General features: G+C 35.4%; 2 protein-coding genes across 2 annotated transcripts; one reads left to right on the plus strand and one right to left on the minus strand.

The window, feature by feature from the left end:
* The first annotated feature begins 1,975 nt into the window (after positions 1-1,975).
* Positions 1,976-4,094, plus strand: LOC120086870. Its single transcript, XM_039043687.1, has 3 exons — positions 1,976-2,183; positions 2,333-2,623; positions 3,204-4,094. Exons 1-3 carry the CDS (start codon positions 2,076-2,078, stop codon positions 3,789-3,791), a joined length of 987 nt encoding a protein of 328 aa, XP_038899615.1. The 5' UTR covers positions 1,976-2,075; the 3' UTR covers positions 3,792-4,094.
* A 722-nt stretch (positions 4,095-4,816) lies between these two features.
* LOC120076910 lies at positions 4,817-13,680 on the minus strand. Its single transcript, XM_039030874.1, has 6 exons — positions 13,446-13,680; positions 12,102-12,542; positions 10,463-10,773; positions 10,316-10,372; positions 5,680-6,086; positions 4,817-5,321 (listed from the first exon to the last, which is right to left on the minus strand). The coding sequence occupies exons 2-6, from the start codon at positions 12,488-12,490 to the stop codon at positions 5,040-5,042; spliced, it is 1,446 nt and encodes a 481-aa protein (XP_038886802.1). The 5' UTR covers positions 12,491-12,542; positions 13,446-13,680; the 3' UTR covers positions 4,817-5,039.
* Positions 13,681-13,891: the final 211 nt, after the last annotated feature.

The following is a 13,891-nucleotide window of genomic DNA, read 5'->3' on the forward strand; positions in this document are numbered from 1 at the left end:
GGTCTTTAGTAGAGTGTACCCACAGTTAACGAATATTGATTAACTTGGTTAATGAGTTTAACCAATTAATCTCATATCGTTACAGCTTCTGATCTATAAGTCTACCAGGGTCTCTTATTAGCTCACTAGAGGATATTTAAGATAGATGATTTGAATTGTTCAAATTAACTTAAGGAAACCATATATTAATGTGATTATATATAATTGATTATGGATGTGATCTATAATTCAAATTAAATTGGAAAGTAATATTGGAAAAGATTCAGTTAATTAATTCAAGAGAACTAGATTCACAAAGAATTAATTAATAGAGAGATATTGCACATACACATACAATGTTTATGATAATTAAATATACATATACATTAAATTGGATTTAATGTAAAATTAATTATTTAATTAATGTGCAAATTAAATTAAATAAGTGTTATTTAATTGTGTTAATTAATTAAATAAGTATCATTTAGTTAATTAATTGTGAAAAATGGAAATAGGAAAATGATTATGAAAAGAGCTTAGTTCTTCTCTATATAAAGACCTCCTTATGGCCCTTTTGGGACAAACGGACAATACACAACATATTATGCAAAATTTTCCCTAAGTCACCAAGAGAATCCTCTCTACTCTCCAAAACCCTTTTCTCCTTTCCCTCTCCCTATAGTTGGATACCACCTATCTTTCTATTAGAATCCTAGAGAATAATAAGGTTACTTTCATGGTAGTGTTTGAGCTTGTTCAAGAAATCGTTCGTGATCAAGATCGTTGGAGTAGTCGTTCATAGGAATTTAAAGAGGATTGTTCGTGAAGCTTGAGAATCTATAAAGGTAAGAATGGTCCTAATCTTTTTTCCTAAAACATACTATATTCATGTTTATATTCTATCTTAGTGTACTGAATTTGTTTATGTAGAAATCGAATTGCAGGATGCAAGGCATTCACAACGCTTCCGCTACGGGATTCGATCCCTTCAAAATCAATTCTAACATAAAACTTAATGGGTGTTCAAGAACCAAACAAAATTATTCCAAAACGTCCAAAATATTATCCTTAATGCCCAAAAATCTTGCGAACTCTAGCACTGATGGCGACGAGGATTGGGCTGCACGAATCTAAGAGTTAGAGGACGAGAGAGAATGAATCGAGTAGAGAGAGAAAAATTGGCTCAACAGCGAGGACGTACAATCAGATCTACGATGTAGACCCAAATGGCAGTGGACTAACTTTTGGGCATAAATGTGATGCTATTGGACGTTAGAATGTGTAGGTTAGAGAGAGTGACCGAGTTTGGACCAAAGAAGAAGAAGAAGAAAATGAGGAGGAGAAGAAGAAGGAAAAACAGAAGGCGAAGGTGAAAAAGATGGCGAAGGAGGAGGAGGAGAAGAAGAAAAAGTAGAAACAAAAGGAGAAGAAGATGGAGAAGAGGAAGGAGAAGAAGACAAAGAAGAAGCCGATGACGAAGAAGAAGAAGAAGCAGCCAACAAAGACGGAGAAGAAGGGGAATGAAAAGAAGAAGAGGAAGATGACGAAGAAAACGAAGAAAAAGACGATGAAGAAGACGAAAAAGATGACGACGAAGAAGAAGAAGATGAAGAGGAAGAAGACTAAAAAGATGAAGAAGACGACGACGGAGAAGAAGAGAAAGAAGAAGGGGATGACGGAGGAGAAGATGAAAGGGAAGAAGAAGGGGGAAGACAAAGAAGGGAGAAGATAATTACATTTTGCTATTTTGTGTAAATAGTTCCCTTATTTTTTTTTTTCTAAAAATACCTTATGATAATTGAATCAATGATTTAAAAGGTTAAATATATCATTAATCTATAAAACACAAAATTTAAAAAAAAAAAATCAAGAAACATATTTAAAATTTAGAACAATTGGACACAAATAAAAAAATTTAAAAGTTATCATATTATATATTTGGATTTATTAAACACAAACATTAAAATTTATGGAATTTAATTTAACCTTTTCTTAAAAAAAAAAAATGTGTAGATGGATTTTAATTCTGTGAAAAACAACGGTGGAACTTGATAATGATTTTCTGTAGGCGATTCAATTGAAGCATCTTGTTGAGGATGGATCGTTGGAGTGGAATTTTGAAGGTTCCATTGCATCCGAAGAGCCGCAAGTTTTATCGAGTTGCAGCATCACTCTGCCTTTCCCCAACCTCCAAAACATTGAATGTAAGTTAAGTTATGGAATATTCTGCCATTGCATCACTATCACAAATTTCCCTAAACTAAACCCCTCTTTTCAGATTGAGGGAAATATTATATGCTATTTTTCCTTTTCGAAAAGGATACTCATATCTCATGGTTTTTTTTTTTATTAGGTTCCCTGTGCAAACGCCATCTTTTTCAATGGGGATCGGGTCGAAGGGACGGGGAATCCTGTGATTGAGAGATTGTCTAATCTGCAGAACATAGCTGAAATTTTAGTTTCGAAATTTGGAGAGTCCACTAATGCATGGGTTGTCGAGGCTTCTGATTTCAATGGAGCTTTTGCTATATATCAGGATTTTATACCGTCACTCAATCGGTGGGGAGAACCAAAATCATATTCTCCAGATGGGTTTCCTGCTTCTCTGTCAACCGTTTCACTTTTGGAAAGTTGCTACAATGAGGTATGATCCAAATCGGGTCAATACTTTTGATCTTTTGAGTTAAATAGTGGTAGATTCGATAAACCAACCCTAAATAATTTAACCCCACTAACTTCAATAGTGTTCACCTTCGAATTTTGTATATTTATCGAGAAACTTTATCTTTTTCCTATTTTTTTTATTGTACATTTATCAAAGAATCCTATCTTCACAATTCTCCACACTAAATACAGACTTACTAACTCTAACGTATCGACTTCAGACTTTAGAACTCAACCCAGCATCCCATACACCCTCTTAATCTCTTAGTGGAATTGTATTCCTAAACCAATTAAGTTTTGCTCGAGGAAGATTTAAATCCTAACTTCTTTGTTAATGATGTATGGCTAAACCAAAATCTAACTTCTTGATCAATAATGCATGGCTAAGCTAATTGACAATTTATTGTCCCGACCTCTTGATTGATGATGTATGCCTAAACTTTGCTCAGGAGAGATTCAAATCTTTGTCTTCTTAATCGAGAGTTTGACCCAGTTGAGCTATGTTTAAGTTGATGGGAGATTTTGACGTGGACTGATGCACTCAGTTGTGGATTTGGCAGGTAAAGAAGATAATTCCTTGGGTAAAACCTGTATCAAAGGGAACCACCATATCTACACTGGGCTGCTGCACCCCCAAAACAATCATTCTTGGATTTAGCAAGGGAGGTACTGTGGTTAACCAGCTAGTTACTGAACTTGGCTCCAAAGACTTGATAGCTGCTGATGAGGATATACCTCATTCCAAGCAAGAACCGGGTGTTGAATGTTCTACACTTGAAGAGGATCAGTTCATATCAACTACAGAACAAAGCTTTCTGAAAAGCATAACAGAGATTCATTATGTGGATGTTGGGTTGAACTCCCATGGTGCATACCTTACAGACCCTGAGGTAATCAAAAGAATCTCCAGCAGCCTTGTTCAGGAGTCGAGAGGAATCCGTTTTGTTCTTCATGGTACTCCAAGACAATGGTGTGACAGCAGAAGAGTTTGGATTCGAGATGAGAAGGAAAAAATGATGAGTTTTCTTGCGTCTGAAGCTCTGAGAAGTGGAGGAAACTTGCAGTTTTGTGAGAGATTTTATTTTTCTGGTAAGCCAGGGGACATGCAAATGCATTTTGAAATAATTGAAAAGTTGGATGTTTCTTGATCGCCCTATTGTCAGGTCGCTGGAAGATAAGAGTTTTGGATAATCCTGTGTACGTTGTACAAAATACAAGTTTGAAGAATAGATCCTGTCGTACTTGTTTGAAATGTCTAGTACACTTGATGTATTTTCGAATAAAAAATGTTTTTAATTCTTGTAAAAGTCATTTCAAACATGTCATAGACAATAATGTTTTAACGTTTATATTTAGGCATCATCATCGAGGTCTTTGTAATGTTGTTGAATATGCTCACTAAATTCAATAGTGTAAATAGACTAGGTACTAGTCACAGTTATTTGTTATTATATTAAAAACATGGTAGTTCTAAACATTGGATCTCACTTTTGATCTCTGTTTTCTTGAACATTAATTTTAGAAGTGTTGTAGTTTTTGAACTTTACATGTTAACATTTTAAAATTTGTAACAATTTAAAAATACATGAACTAAAATTTCAATTTTATTGTATAATTTAATCTCTAATACTTTAAAATTTGTAATAATTCAATCCATACTACAAAAAATTTTCAATTTTTATCCCATAGTTATTTAGTCTTGTAAAGATTAATCAATTTATAAAGAAGGAAGCTCATTAAATATTATTAAATTATTGTACTAAAAAATAGAGGAGAACAATTTTTATAATTCAGACACGAGTTACACAACTCCACTTCGTAAACTTCTTCCCTTTTACACTTGAAGTCGCTTGAAATCGCTTGAAATTCTCAATTTCTTAAATCTTTAAAAACCAAATATGTTTCATACCCAATTCTCTAAAATGAATGTTGAAAACATATTTAGAAAGAAGTTAGGTTATGGGGCAAAACTTGTTACAATTGTAAGAAATTATCTTCCACAAATCTTGACTTCATTTATTATGATTTAGACCGACCATGAAGTTTGGCATTTCTAATCCTTCAGTGTTTGCATTATTCTTTAATGCCAGTAGAACCATATGAAAGAAAAAAAAAATTACTAATGCAGTAAGCAATAAATGGAAGGAGTATCACATTCTTGTAGTACTTGAAATTTTCTCGACAACGATTGATTTAATGCTATCTTCATATTAACATAATTAATGAATATTTGCAACATGTACAAATAATCTGAGTTGATATGTGCAGATGAGAGCAAAGGCATGTAAAATATACAAGTTGAAGTAGAACAAAGGAACCATTAACAAAATTCTAACCTCCATCAACCACATAATGAGAAGCAAAATAACCATCTTCTTCTAGTCCCATTTATCCAGCTAACCTGTTGCTTTCCTGTTCTTCTTGCTCGAACCGATTTTTCGCCTTCCTCGCTTTCTTGTTCTCTTAGATGAATTAGGCTTGGCAGCAGAAGGGGATTTTGTTTTGTGCAGCGTGTTGGGTTCCTTGTCGTTTGAGGTTAAGTCACTTTGAGAAACTGCAGCTAGAGAAATGATTTTCTGCTCCTCTAATTTTTGAGATTCAATCAACTGACCTTTAACCCCTTCGGAAAGTTGCAACTCTTCCTTGACTGCGGAATCTTGTCTCAGAACTTTCTCAGTCTGTAAACATACAAGTGAGTTCCAATGTTCAGAACTACCATGTTTTAATATAATAACAGTTGCAACACATTAACCAAGCTATTATTACATAAGTTTGGTTGGAACAAAATCAAGGAGTTTTTGAGAACAAGGAAACTAAATAGTTTGATCAGTTGGAAGCGGCTAGATGGAAAACTTCTCCATGGTAGTTCTGTTTCCGAACTTAATATGAATTGAGAGGTCTTTATATCTCTATTTTAGTTTTGTGTGTGCTTTATGATTTTTATTCCACTTTCGTTTTTCTTTTTCATTAGATCCATGAAAAGTTTTTTTCTTGTCAATCGAACAAAAATTGCACATAGCAGTAGAGAAAACTTACGGTTCCACAATCCGCGCTCTGCGTCATATCAGGAAGTAGCATGACCTCTCCATGAGTTTTAATTGCAGTTTCGGGCATAAGTACATCTAATGCATGCTCAGATATGTGTTGTGATGCTTCATGCAAAGACCTAACTAACTTATCATTTCCATCTTCAGGTGAAGCGGGATCATCGCTTGATGCCAGAGAGTATAGCTGATTGATTGCAGAGAACTTCATGGGATTTTCATTCACCACCTTGTCAATTCTGTTCTTCAACTCATGAACTTTTGACTGTGCAGCTTCAATTTTGAGAAAAACGTCTTTCAAATTATTATCACTATCTCCCAACATAGAAGATGCCCATCCGTCAGTTGCCATTGTTCCAAAGTCATTGATGTCATCGCGTTTTATATTTCTTGTTTTGTCTGTAGATATCAGGGCAGAGAATCAATGGCAAGTACTCACTACTGTAAGCCAGGAGCTCTTCAAACATAGTCTTCTCAAACTTAAAATCCTATATCAGACTTTTCTTTTAATTATAAGAAACAGAATTATTTGTTTATACATTGATAGAAACTCAGGAAAGAAAAAAAAAGTTTTGAAAAAAAGTACAAGACATAGACTCATGAATCTTGCTCTAATTAGCATAAATGAAGAAGGCATGGTTACCCAAAAGTTCAAAAGTGTAAGCTGTGAAGCACAAAAAAGACGAATAGGATCCTTATGGTTGTTACAAACACTAGATCAATTTTCTTTTCTAGGAAACAAAACGATATTATACCGAAAGGAGATGATATGGTCCCTAAAAAGCCAAGAAGATTTTAAAGAAGACTCTCAATGGGCAGAAATATGCGTCAAACCATAATTACAGATTTCCATAAACTCGTTAGTCTTCATAGAGAAAACACCAAGTAGAAGAGTGAAGTTTAGCTAAATCTCCAAAAATGTCATGAGGTGAGTGCGCCACATTGGACAAAAGGATTCTAGCATTGCCACCAAAGAAAGTCCCGGAGATGAGTGGGAAAAATGCATCTCTACTCCTAGGAAAGACCCAGGAAAGGTTAGAACTTCTGAATAGATCAGGCCAGCATCAGGCGCCACAAAAAGGAAAAAAAGAGGGAACTTTTGAATAGCCCTATGGTATCTTCCCGATAAGACTCAAAGAAATAGCATCACAGCTCACATTTTGAGATGGTTTGAGCTTCTCATCTCAAGGGAATCCCACAAAACGACTGCCTAAGTTTTCAACAAAATCATTGAGATGGAAGAATCTAGGAACCTTACTTTCAGAGGCTCACAAGTCACGAGTGAAAGAACCCGACTTGTCAATTGGAACATATTTATCTGCATCAGCCTTGTAAAAGAAAGTGGCTTAGTGAGGGTGATGAAAACACCGATTTTTTTCCATCGAATTCTTGCTGCTTGTAAACATAACAACTCAATTACTGAAATTCTATCCAGAGATGGTATTAGCCTATCGCTCTCTGGCAACATTGAGAATGAGTTTATTGACTTCCGTACGAAATTATTTACTGAGAATGATTAACAGCATTTTCTCCCAACTAAGGTTGATTGGAGCCCAATCAGTAGTACACAAGCAACTGAGTTGGAAGGTTTTTAACTGCAGAGGAGGTTTTCCAGGCTGTCTTTTTCTTGGTTCTAGTAAGTCCCCTGGTCCTCATGGCTACACAACTGAATTTTTCAAGTTCTTTTCGGCCCAGCTTAAAGCTGATGTTTTGGCTATGATCAATATTTAATGAGTATTTTCCTTCTGGGATTATTAATGCATCCCTGAATGAGAATTCTATCTGCTTAATTCTGATGAAGAAAATTGACTCTAAACCTGTTGTTAATTATCACCCTATCAACTTCATTCCTTGTGCTTATAAGATAATTGCTCAGGTTTTATCTAATCGTTAAAAGAAGGCTCTTGCTTTACCATTGCTGATAACCAGTTAGCCTTTGTTCCTAATAAACAACTATTGGATGCTGCTTTAATGGTGAACGAGCTGATTTTTCTTAAAAGAAAACAAGACTTTTCATTGAATAAATGAAAAGAGACTAATGATCAAAATACAATGAAACAAAGAAAAGTAAATATAGCAATTACAATTTTTTTGTTTTTTAAAGCTCAAGACGCAATAAAGCATAATAGTTTCTGGGGCTTAAGTACAAGGCGCAAAAAAGAACGCCCAGTTTTTTTTTTTTTTTTTTTGGTTGAGATGCACTATATATAAAAGTAATACATAAGAAGAAGAGATTAGTTGAATTGGAAATATGAAAAAAAAAAAAAAAAAAAAAGACCCCTAAATAGAAGAAGTTTTGTATTTACGCTTAGTAAATTTGATTAAGTTAATAAAGAAGGAAAAACATTAATTATAACTATATTTTAAAAATAATGAAAAACCCCATGGCCCAAGGCTTAAAGTCTTGGGGCTTCACAAAAGGCACGTGCTTGAGGCACACCATATTTTGTGACTAAAAGGTGAGGTACCAGACAGGCCTTGAGCCTAGGCGCGCACTCGAGAGGGCTTTTGAATCAAAAGGAGAGGACAAAACTCAAATCCATCTCAAACAAATAATCAAATAGCAACTAATCTTGAAAGGCTTCAAGAATTCTTCCAAGGCGAAACTCCTTAATGTAAATGAACACCGAACAACTGAGGGAAAATATCTGAAGGCCCAACCAAACTAGAAACTGATAGCCATAAATAAGATATTGAAAACCCCCTAAAAGAGAAGAAAGGAGAAGCAATGTCCAAAACCACAACACAACCAAGAAACTTCTGATGACAAAAAGTTGGCATTAATGGCTAAATGGATTTGCCGTTTTCTTCATGAAGAGTCCGCTCTATGACGGAAGTTGATTATTGTCGAGTATTACACAGATAGAACTGGAGAGGTTTGTTAATGCCTATTCACTCTGGACCTTTTAAGTGTGCTTGGCAATTTATTTGCCAGACCATTGACTTGATTGCTAGTTGTGTGTAACATTCTCTTGGTAATGGGCCATCTACTTCTTCCTGGACTGATTCGTAGCTTAGTTGTGGTTCTATTAGGTTTGTGTTCCCTAGGCTTTATCGTCTTGCTATGGTTCGTATACTATCATTGATATGTGGGTTGAGGTAACTAAGACTTGGGACTCACGACTTCATTGTAATCTTAATGATTCAGAAACAATTGAATGCGCTAATCTCTCTCATCTTCTGTTTCGTTCCAAAATTCGCCTAATTCCTAGTCTTGGCCAATCAATCCTTCCTGGCATTATTTTGTAAAATCACTTGGGGAGGATTTGGTGGGAACTGTGAATCTTTTGTTCAAAGATCTTTCTATGGTGATTTGTGAATCTTTTGTTCAAAGATCTTTCTATGGTGATTTGGAAAGATTATATCCAAAGAAAATTGAAATTTTCCTTTGGGAGTTTAGCCTTGGTGCAATTAATACAAAAAATAGATTATTAAGGAGAATGCCTTAAATGAATCTGCCCCTTTCTTGGTGCCTTATGTGTGAATAAATCTCCCAAACATCTTTTTATTCATTGTCCTTTTGCATCTCAGTTTTAGTTATCTGTTTTGGAAGCTTTTGGGTGGTTTGTGCCATTTATGAACTACTTGCGTCGGTTTTGCTTGGTACGAAGAAAATGTTATGGTTGGCCATAATCCGAGTGTTTTTCTGGCATCTTAGGGTAAACGAAATGGCCGTATTTTTCAGAGATGTTTCCTCTTCCTTTGAGCGTTTTATGGATATGGTTCTGTTTTCTGCTTTCTTTTGATGTAGAATAAACACCCCTTTTCTTTTAATAGCTTATTCTATTTTATCTCCCATTGATCTGTCTTGTAATTCACCAATAGGGTGTTTTGAGTATTTCTCCTTTATTCTATTTACAAATGAAATCGTTTCTTTATGTGTGTGTGTGTGTGTTACTTCGCTCCTTGCAATTGAAATTGGTAGAAAGTTCACCTCCTAAAATTACTTCAATCTAAATTCTCCCTACCTCCAAAACCTTTCATAAACCAACTCTTATTGATGACAAAGATGCCTCCGTCCAAGTATCCTATTGATATTCTTAATATTTCCATACTAATATTCCTGACACTACTCTGCCTCAAAACTAACCTTGTCCTTCCTAACACTCTAGAACTTCAAAGCATTTCTGTGTTGAGACCCTTTGTGGCCATCCCAGGGAAAAAAGGAGAAGAAGAAGAAAAAGATTTTATGGCTCAATCTTGTTAAAACTATCATCTGAGAGAAATGCGAAAACTTTTTAAGGGTCAAGAGATCTTGGGGAAATAATTGGGAGGTTCAGGTTTTTGTTACATTCTCTTGGAAGAATCTCCACGAGGACTGTTGGTATATTCATGAATCATGAGGATTAACAATGTCAAACCCACATATGGAGGAAAAACAAAGGGATAACGATATCACATACCCTAAACAAAGGGATAACGATATCGCATACCCTAAGAAAAACGACATTGTTAGCTCTTAATCGTAAAATATCAAGTATAAAACTAATTCATCCAACAGTCAAAGATTTGAAATAACTTTCACTTCTGCGGCTATAATTAGTCTGCAGCAAACTCCTATTTAGCCATACCACATGTACAATTTAATGAAATCAACCAAAGTAAATATTACGATCCACTTCACTTACCTAATTTAAAAAAAGTATCTTCCAAAGACATGTCATCAGCAAGAGACCTCTTCTTCTCTGGAATAAAAAAAGAAGACTGAAATGTCATAGAGGGAGACGGACACCAGGAAAAAAGGTATTGCATAGAAATAGTTGAGGACTTGATACCATAATAGGAGAACAGATTATGATGTGCCATATATGAAGCTATATCAGTAGTCTCTTCAACTTTCTTCCTTCCCTTTCTTTTCATAACCCTGTGTCTTTGAGTGTGACTTGAGAATCCTGTTGACTTCACATCAAAACCTTCTGTTGAGAAGTGTTCGTAGACAGACTGCTTTCTTTGATCATATAATGCAAGTTCTCTATCATATTTTAACGACTGAGACTGAAGTTTCTTAATTTGCAGTTCTAACCATCTACACCGCCACATAAGAGGACCTATAAACTTCCTCCAGTGAGCTGTCAACTTTTTCTTCCTAGAAAATAAGATGCATGTATAAACACGTGAAGATCATAGATCATTGAGGTAAAAGATATCATAATTGAGGAATATATAAACTTAATTGTATTAGTCATACAATTTTTTCCTTGTTCTCACAATGTCAGCCATGCTAAGTGACGACATGCGTCTTAAAAATTTTTAGGAATGGGCTTGACATGGCTTTTTCCATCAACCAAGTCAATAACAACCCAACCAGTATACAAGATAGGATATATTTTTTAGAGCAAGGAAACTCCAGATATGATATTTGCAATCTTCTTTTGTGTTAATAACAGTTTCAATTTGACATTATTGAGTTTTATTTTATTTTAATTTGTGTTACTTAGTATGAAAGAATACAAGAGGCTCAAAATAATGACAACTTATTTACAAATATAGCAACGGTCTACAAAAACAACCAAAAGAAACGGCTTATAAAAACAACTGACCAAAAGAAGCTATACAGGGACCAACAAACAAGAAAAGGGATCCAATATACAAAAGAAAGACCTAATGAATAATTACAAAAATTTTCAAACATAGGCCATGTAGGGCAAGCAAATTGTCCCGTGAGATTAGTCAAGGAGCAGATAAAATGGCCCAAACACTCATGGATAGCAAAAAGATAATAATAAAATAAAAATAAACACAAGCCCCAAAGTGAGGCGTTAAATCTAGCTAAGGATCAAACCTCCTCCATATGACACTCCACACCCCCTAAAGATCCTGTTTGTTCATTATAAGATGGTTGCATAATTTTACATTTATTTATTACTTTTTTTTTTTTTTTTTGGGTAAGCAACCGAGACTCAGATTTCACTAAGAAATAGTAAAAGAAAAAGGGCATACAAGAAAGACATCCCACAAAAAAGGCAGAGGGAGCCCCAAGCTAACAACAAAAGGGGCTTCGATCCAATAAGACCACGCCAAGATCATAATTACAAAAGAGACTATAAACAGGCGCCCACAGGAAGGCATTAAACTGGGCTCCCTCCCAAACCTCCTCACAGGATCTCTCAATCTCTCTAGAAATCCTATTATTCCTCGTGAAGCTATGACTACGAGGCAATATTTTCAATGGTTAGCAGGATATTTACTTTAAATAACAAACTCTATGCTTTGTTTGATGAAGGCTCCAAGTCCAAACAGTAACTAAATCAGTTCCACTTTCCCCTTACAATTCAATGCATTTTTTTTGTGGGAAAAAGATCAAATTGTTCATCCACAAATAGAACACAATTAAGTACAAAGAAAACGTGGGGGGGAAAAAGAACAAATAAAAGCAGCAAAGGCGAAAAGAAAAAGAAAAGATACATGTACTACCTCGGAAATACTTCGCTGTATCCATTAGACATATGCTGCAAATTATTATCACCATATAATTGGGATTCAACTTCTTCATCATCCAATAACAAACCATAATCTGTCCCAGATACAGTATCTCCAAACGAGCTTGAATATTCAGTTGAAACATTGCATTCATTACTAGGACCTCCCTCACAATTCTCTGTACACCCAATAATATCAAGCTCCATATCCTCACTTCTATCTAACATCATACTTGGTTCAAAGGATGGAGCTTCTATGTCATGAATGTTATCCTGACAACTCCCTGCACTCTGCTTATCTTGAGCAGCATTTCCGTCCTCCACACACCTTGAAACCTCCATCAAAACTTCCTCCTTCACTTTTGATCCATCTTCAAGTCCCATGCTAGTATAGGCCCGAATTTAGGCACTCTTGAGTGCAATCGGGCAATAACATCTAAACAAATAAACGGGATCAGAATATGCAACACACTACCCAATACTTATTCTGAGCTAGTGAGCTTATCACAAGTAACTGAAGTAAACAAAAATATTTCAAGCTTTCCAAACGAGAATAGCAAAAAGGAAAACTTAAATTGGACGGAGGTCCAAGAATTTATTCTTATAGCCCACATCTGTTTCCAGTTCCACACGAATTTATAGATGAAAAATACAGAAAGAAGGAATTCGCTGAAGAATTCATTTGGTGACCAGAATAGTAAGAATTCCTGATTTTTCTTCTGTGATAAGAGCCAAAAATAGTAAGGATTCAATATTGCTTGTTTGAATTCCATGAGCACACGACAGGAAAAAAAAATTACCATACCATTTTCATTCAAAAAGAAGAACATGAAGAAAGTAGTCGTGACCTCACTATCGGTCTTTCTTCTCGGAAAGCAAAGGGAAATAAACGCATAGATTGAAAACACAATAAAACAGATTGATTATAACGCCAAAAATAAAAGAGAGCCCAATTAGTGAACGGTAGCACAAGACGCAAAAAGCCTCCAGGAAAAAAATCGCAAAAAACAATAACAATAATAATAATAATGGGCAAAGAAAAGCATTTCACCAACAAGAAAGTGGGAAGTGAAAAAGGACAACTTCCATTATACTCCGATCAAAAACCGTCCATTTAAGGTCAAATGGAAGACTTCAAAAAGGATTTTTAATACGAATTTCTCGAGCATCCAAATTACCAAATCCCGAGAAAGCAGAACAGTCCTATACAGACTAAGCTTATTACGACAATCGAATACTTTCAACAGCCAAATAGAAAATCCTCTTCCTCCCAGTTCACAATTTTGAACGAGTGAAGAAAACCCCCATCTGGGTTTCATCAGAATTGAAAAGAACAAACCTGGGTTTGGGGGTCGATTGATTACGCGCGATTCTTCTCGTCGATCAGTGGGCGAATCGAAGGGCAAGACAGGGTCGGGATAATCGGGCGATGACTGAGGGAAGTAAGATCCGGTAAAGTGAACGGAAAAAGAAGCGAAAGAGGAGGAAAGTGAACGGAATGGAGCAAAAACTGTAGAGTCAGAACGTGGGAACGTTTTACGCCAGAACAAAACAGAAACACCGCCAATTTTGCTTTCATTATATAGTTTTATGATACAATAAAATGGACCCCATCATATATTAAGCATGGGGCCCACTGTCCGGTATTTTCACATGATTTTCCTCTATTTTTTTTATTTTTTTATTTTCCATTGTTTGGTTACGATTCCCGTATTAAACCTATCCCGGACCTCGACAAATTTCATTCCGATCCGGATAATATTACCATCATTTTGTCACACCACC

The sequence above is a fragment of the Benincasa hispida genome, chromosome 1 (genome assembly GCF_009727055.1).
Source record: "Benincasa hispida cultivar B227 chromosome 1, ASM972705v1, whole genome shotgun sequence".
NCBI classification, from domain to species: Eukaryota; Viridiplantae; Streptophyta; class Magnoliopsida; order Cucurbitales; family Cucurbitaceae; genus Benincasa; species Benincasa hispida.

Coding starts and splice junctions, on each gene's coding strand:
- LOC120086870 (XM_039043687.1), top strand. CDS start 2,076: ATGGATCGTTGGAGTGGAATTTTGAAGGTTCCATTGCATCCGAAGAGC. Junction 2,184..2,332: donor CAACCTCCAAAACATTGAAT/GTAAGTTAAGTT, acceptor TTTTTTTATTAG/GTTCCCTGTGCAAACGCCAT. Junction 2,624..3,203: donor TGGAAAGTTGCTACAATGAG/GTATGATCCAAA, acceptor TGGATTTGGCAG/GTAAAGAAGATAATTCCTTG.
- LOC120076910 (XM_039030874.1), bottom strand. CDS start 12,490: ATGGGACTTGAAGATGGATCAAAAGTGAAGGAGGAAGTTTTGATGGAG. Junction 10,373..10,462: donor TAATCTGTTCTCCTATTATG/GTATCAAGTCCT, acceptor TTTTTATTCCAG/AGAAGAAGAGGTCTCTTGCT. Junction 6,087..10,315: donor AGATACTTTTTTTAAATTAG/GTAAGTGAAGTG, acceptor TGATATCTACAG/ACAAAACAAGAAATATAAAA.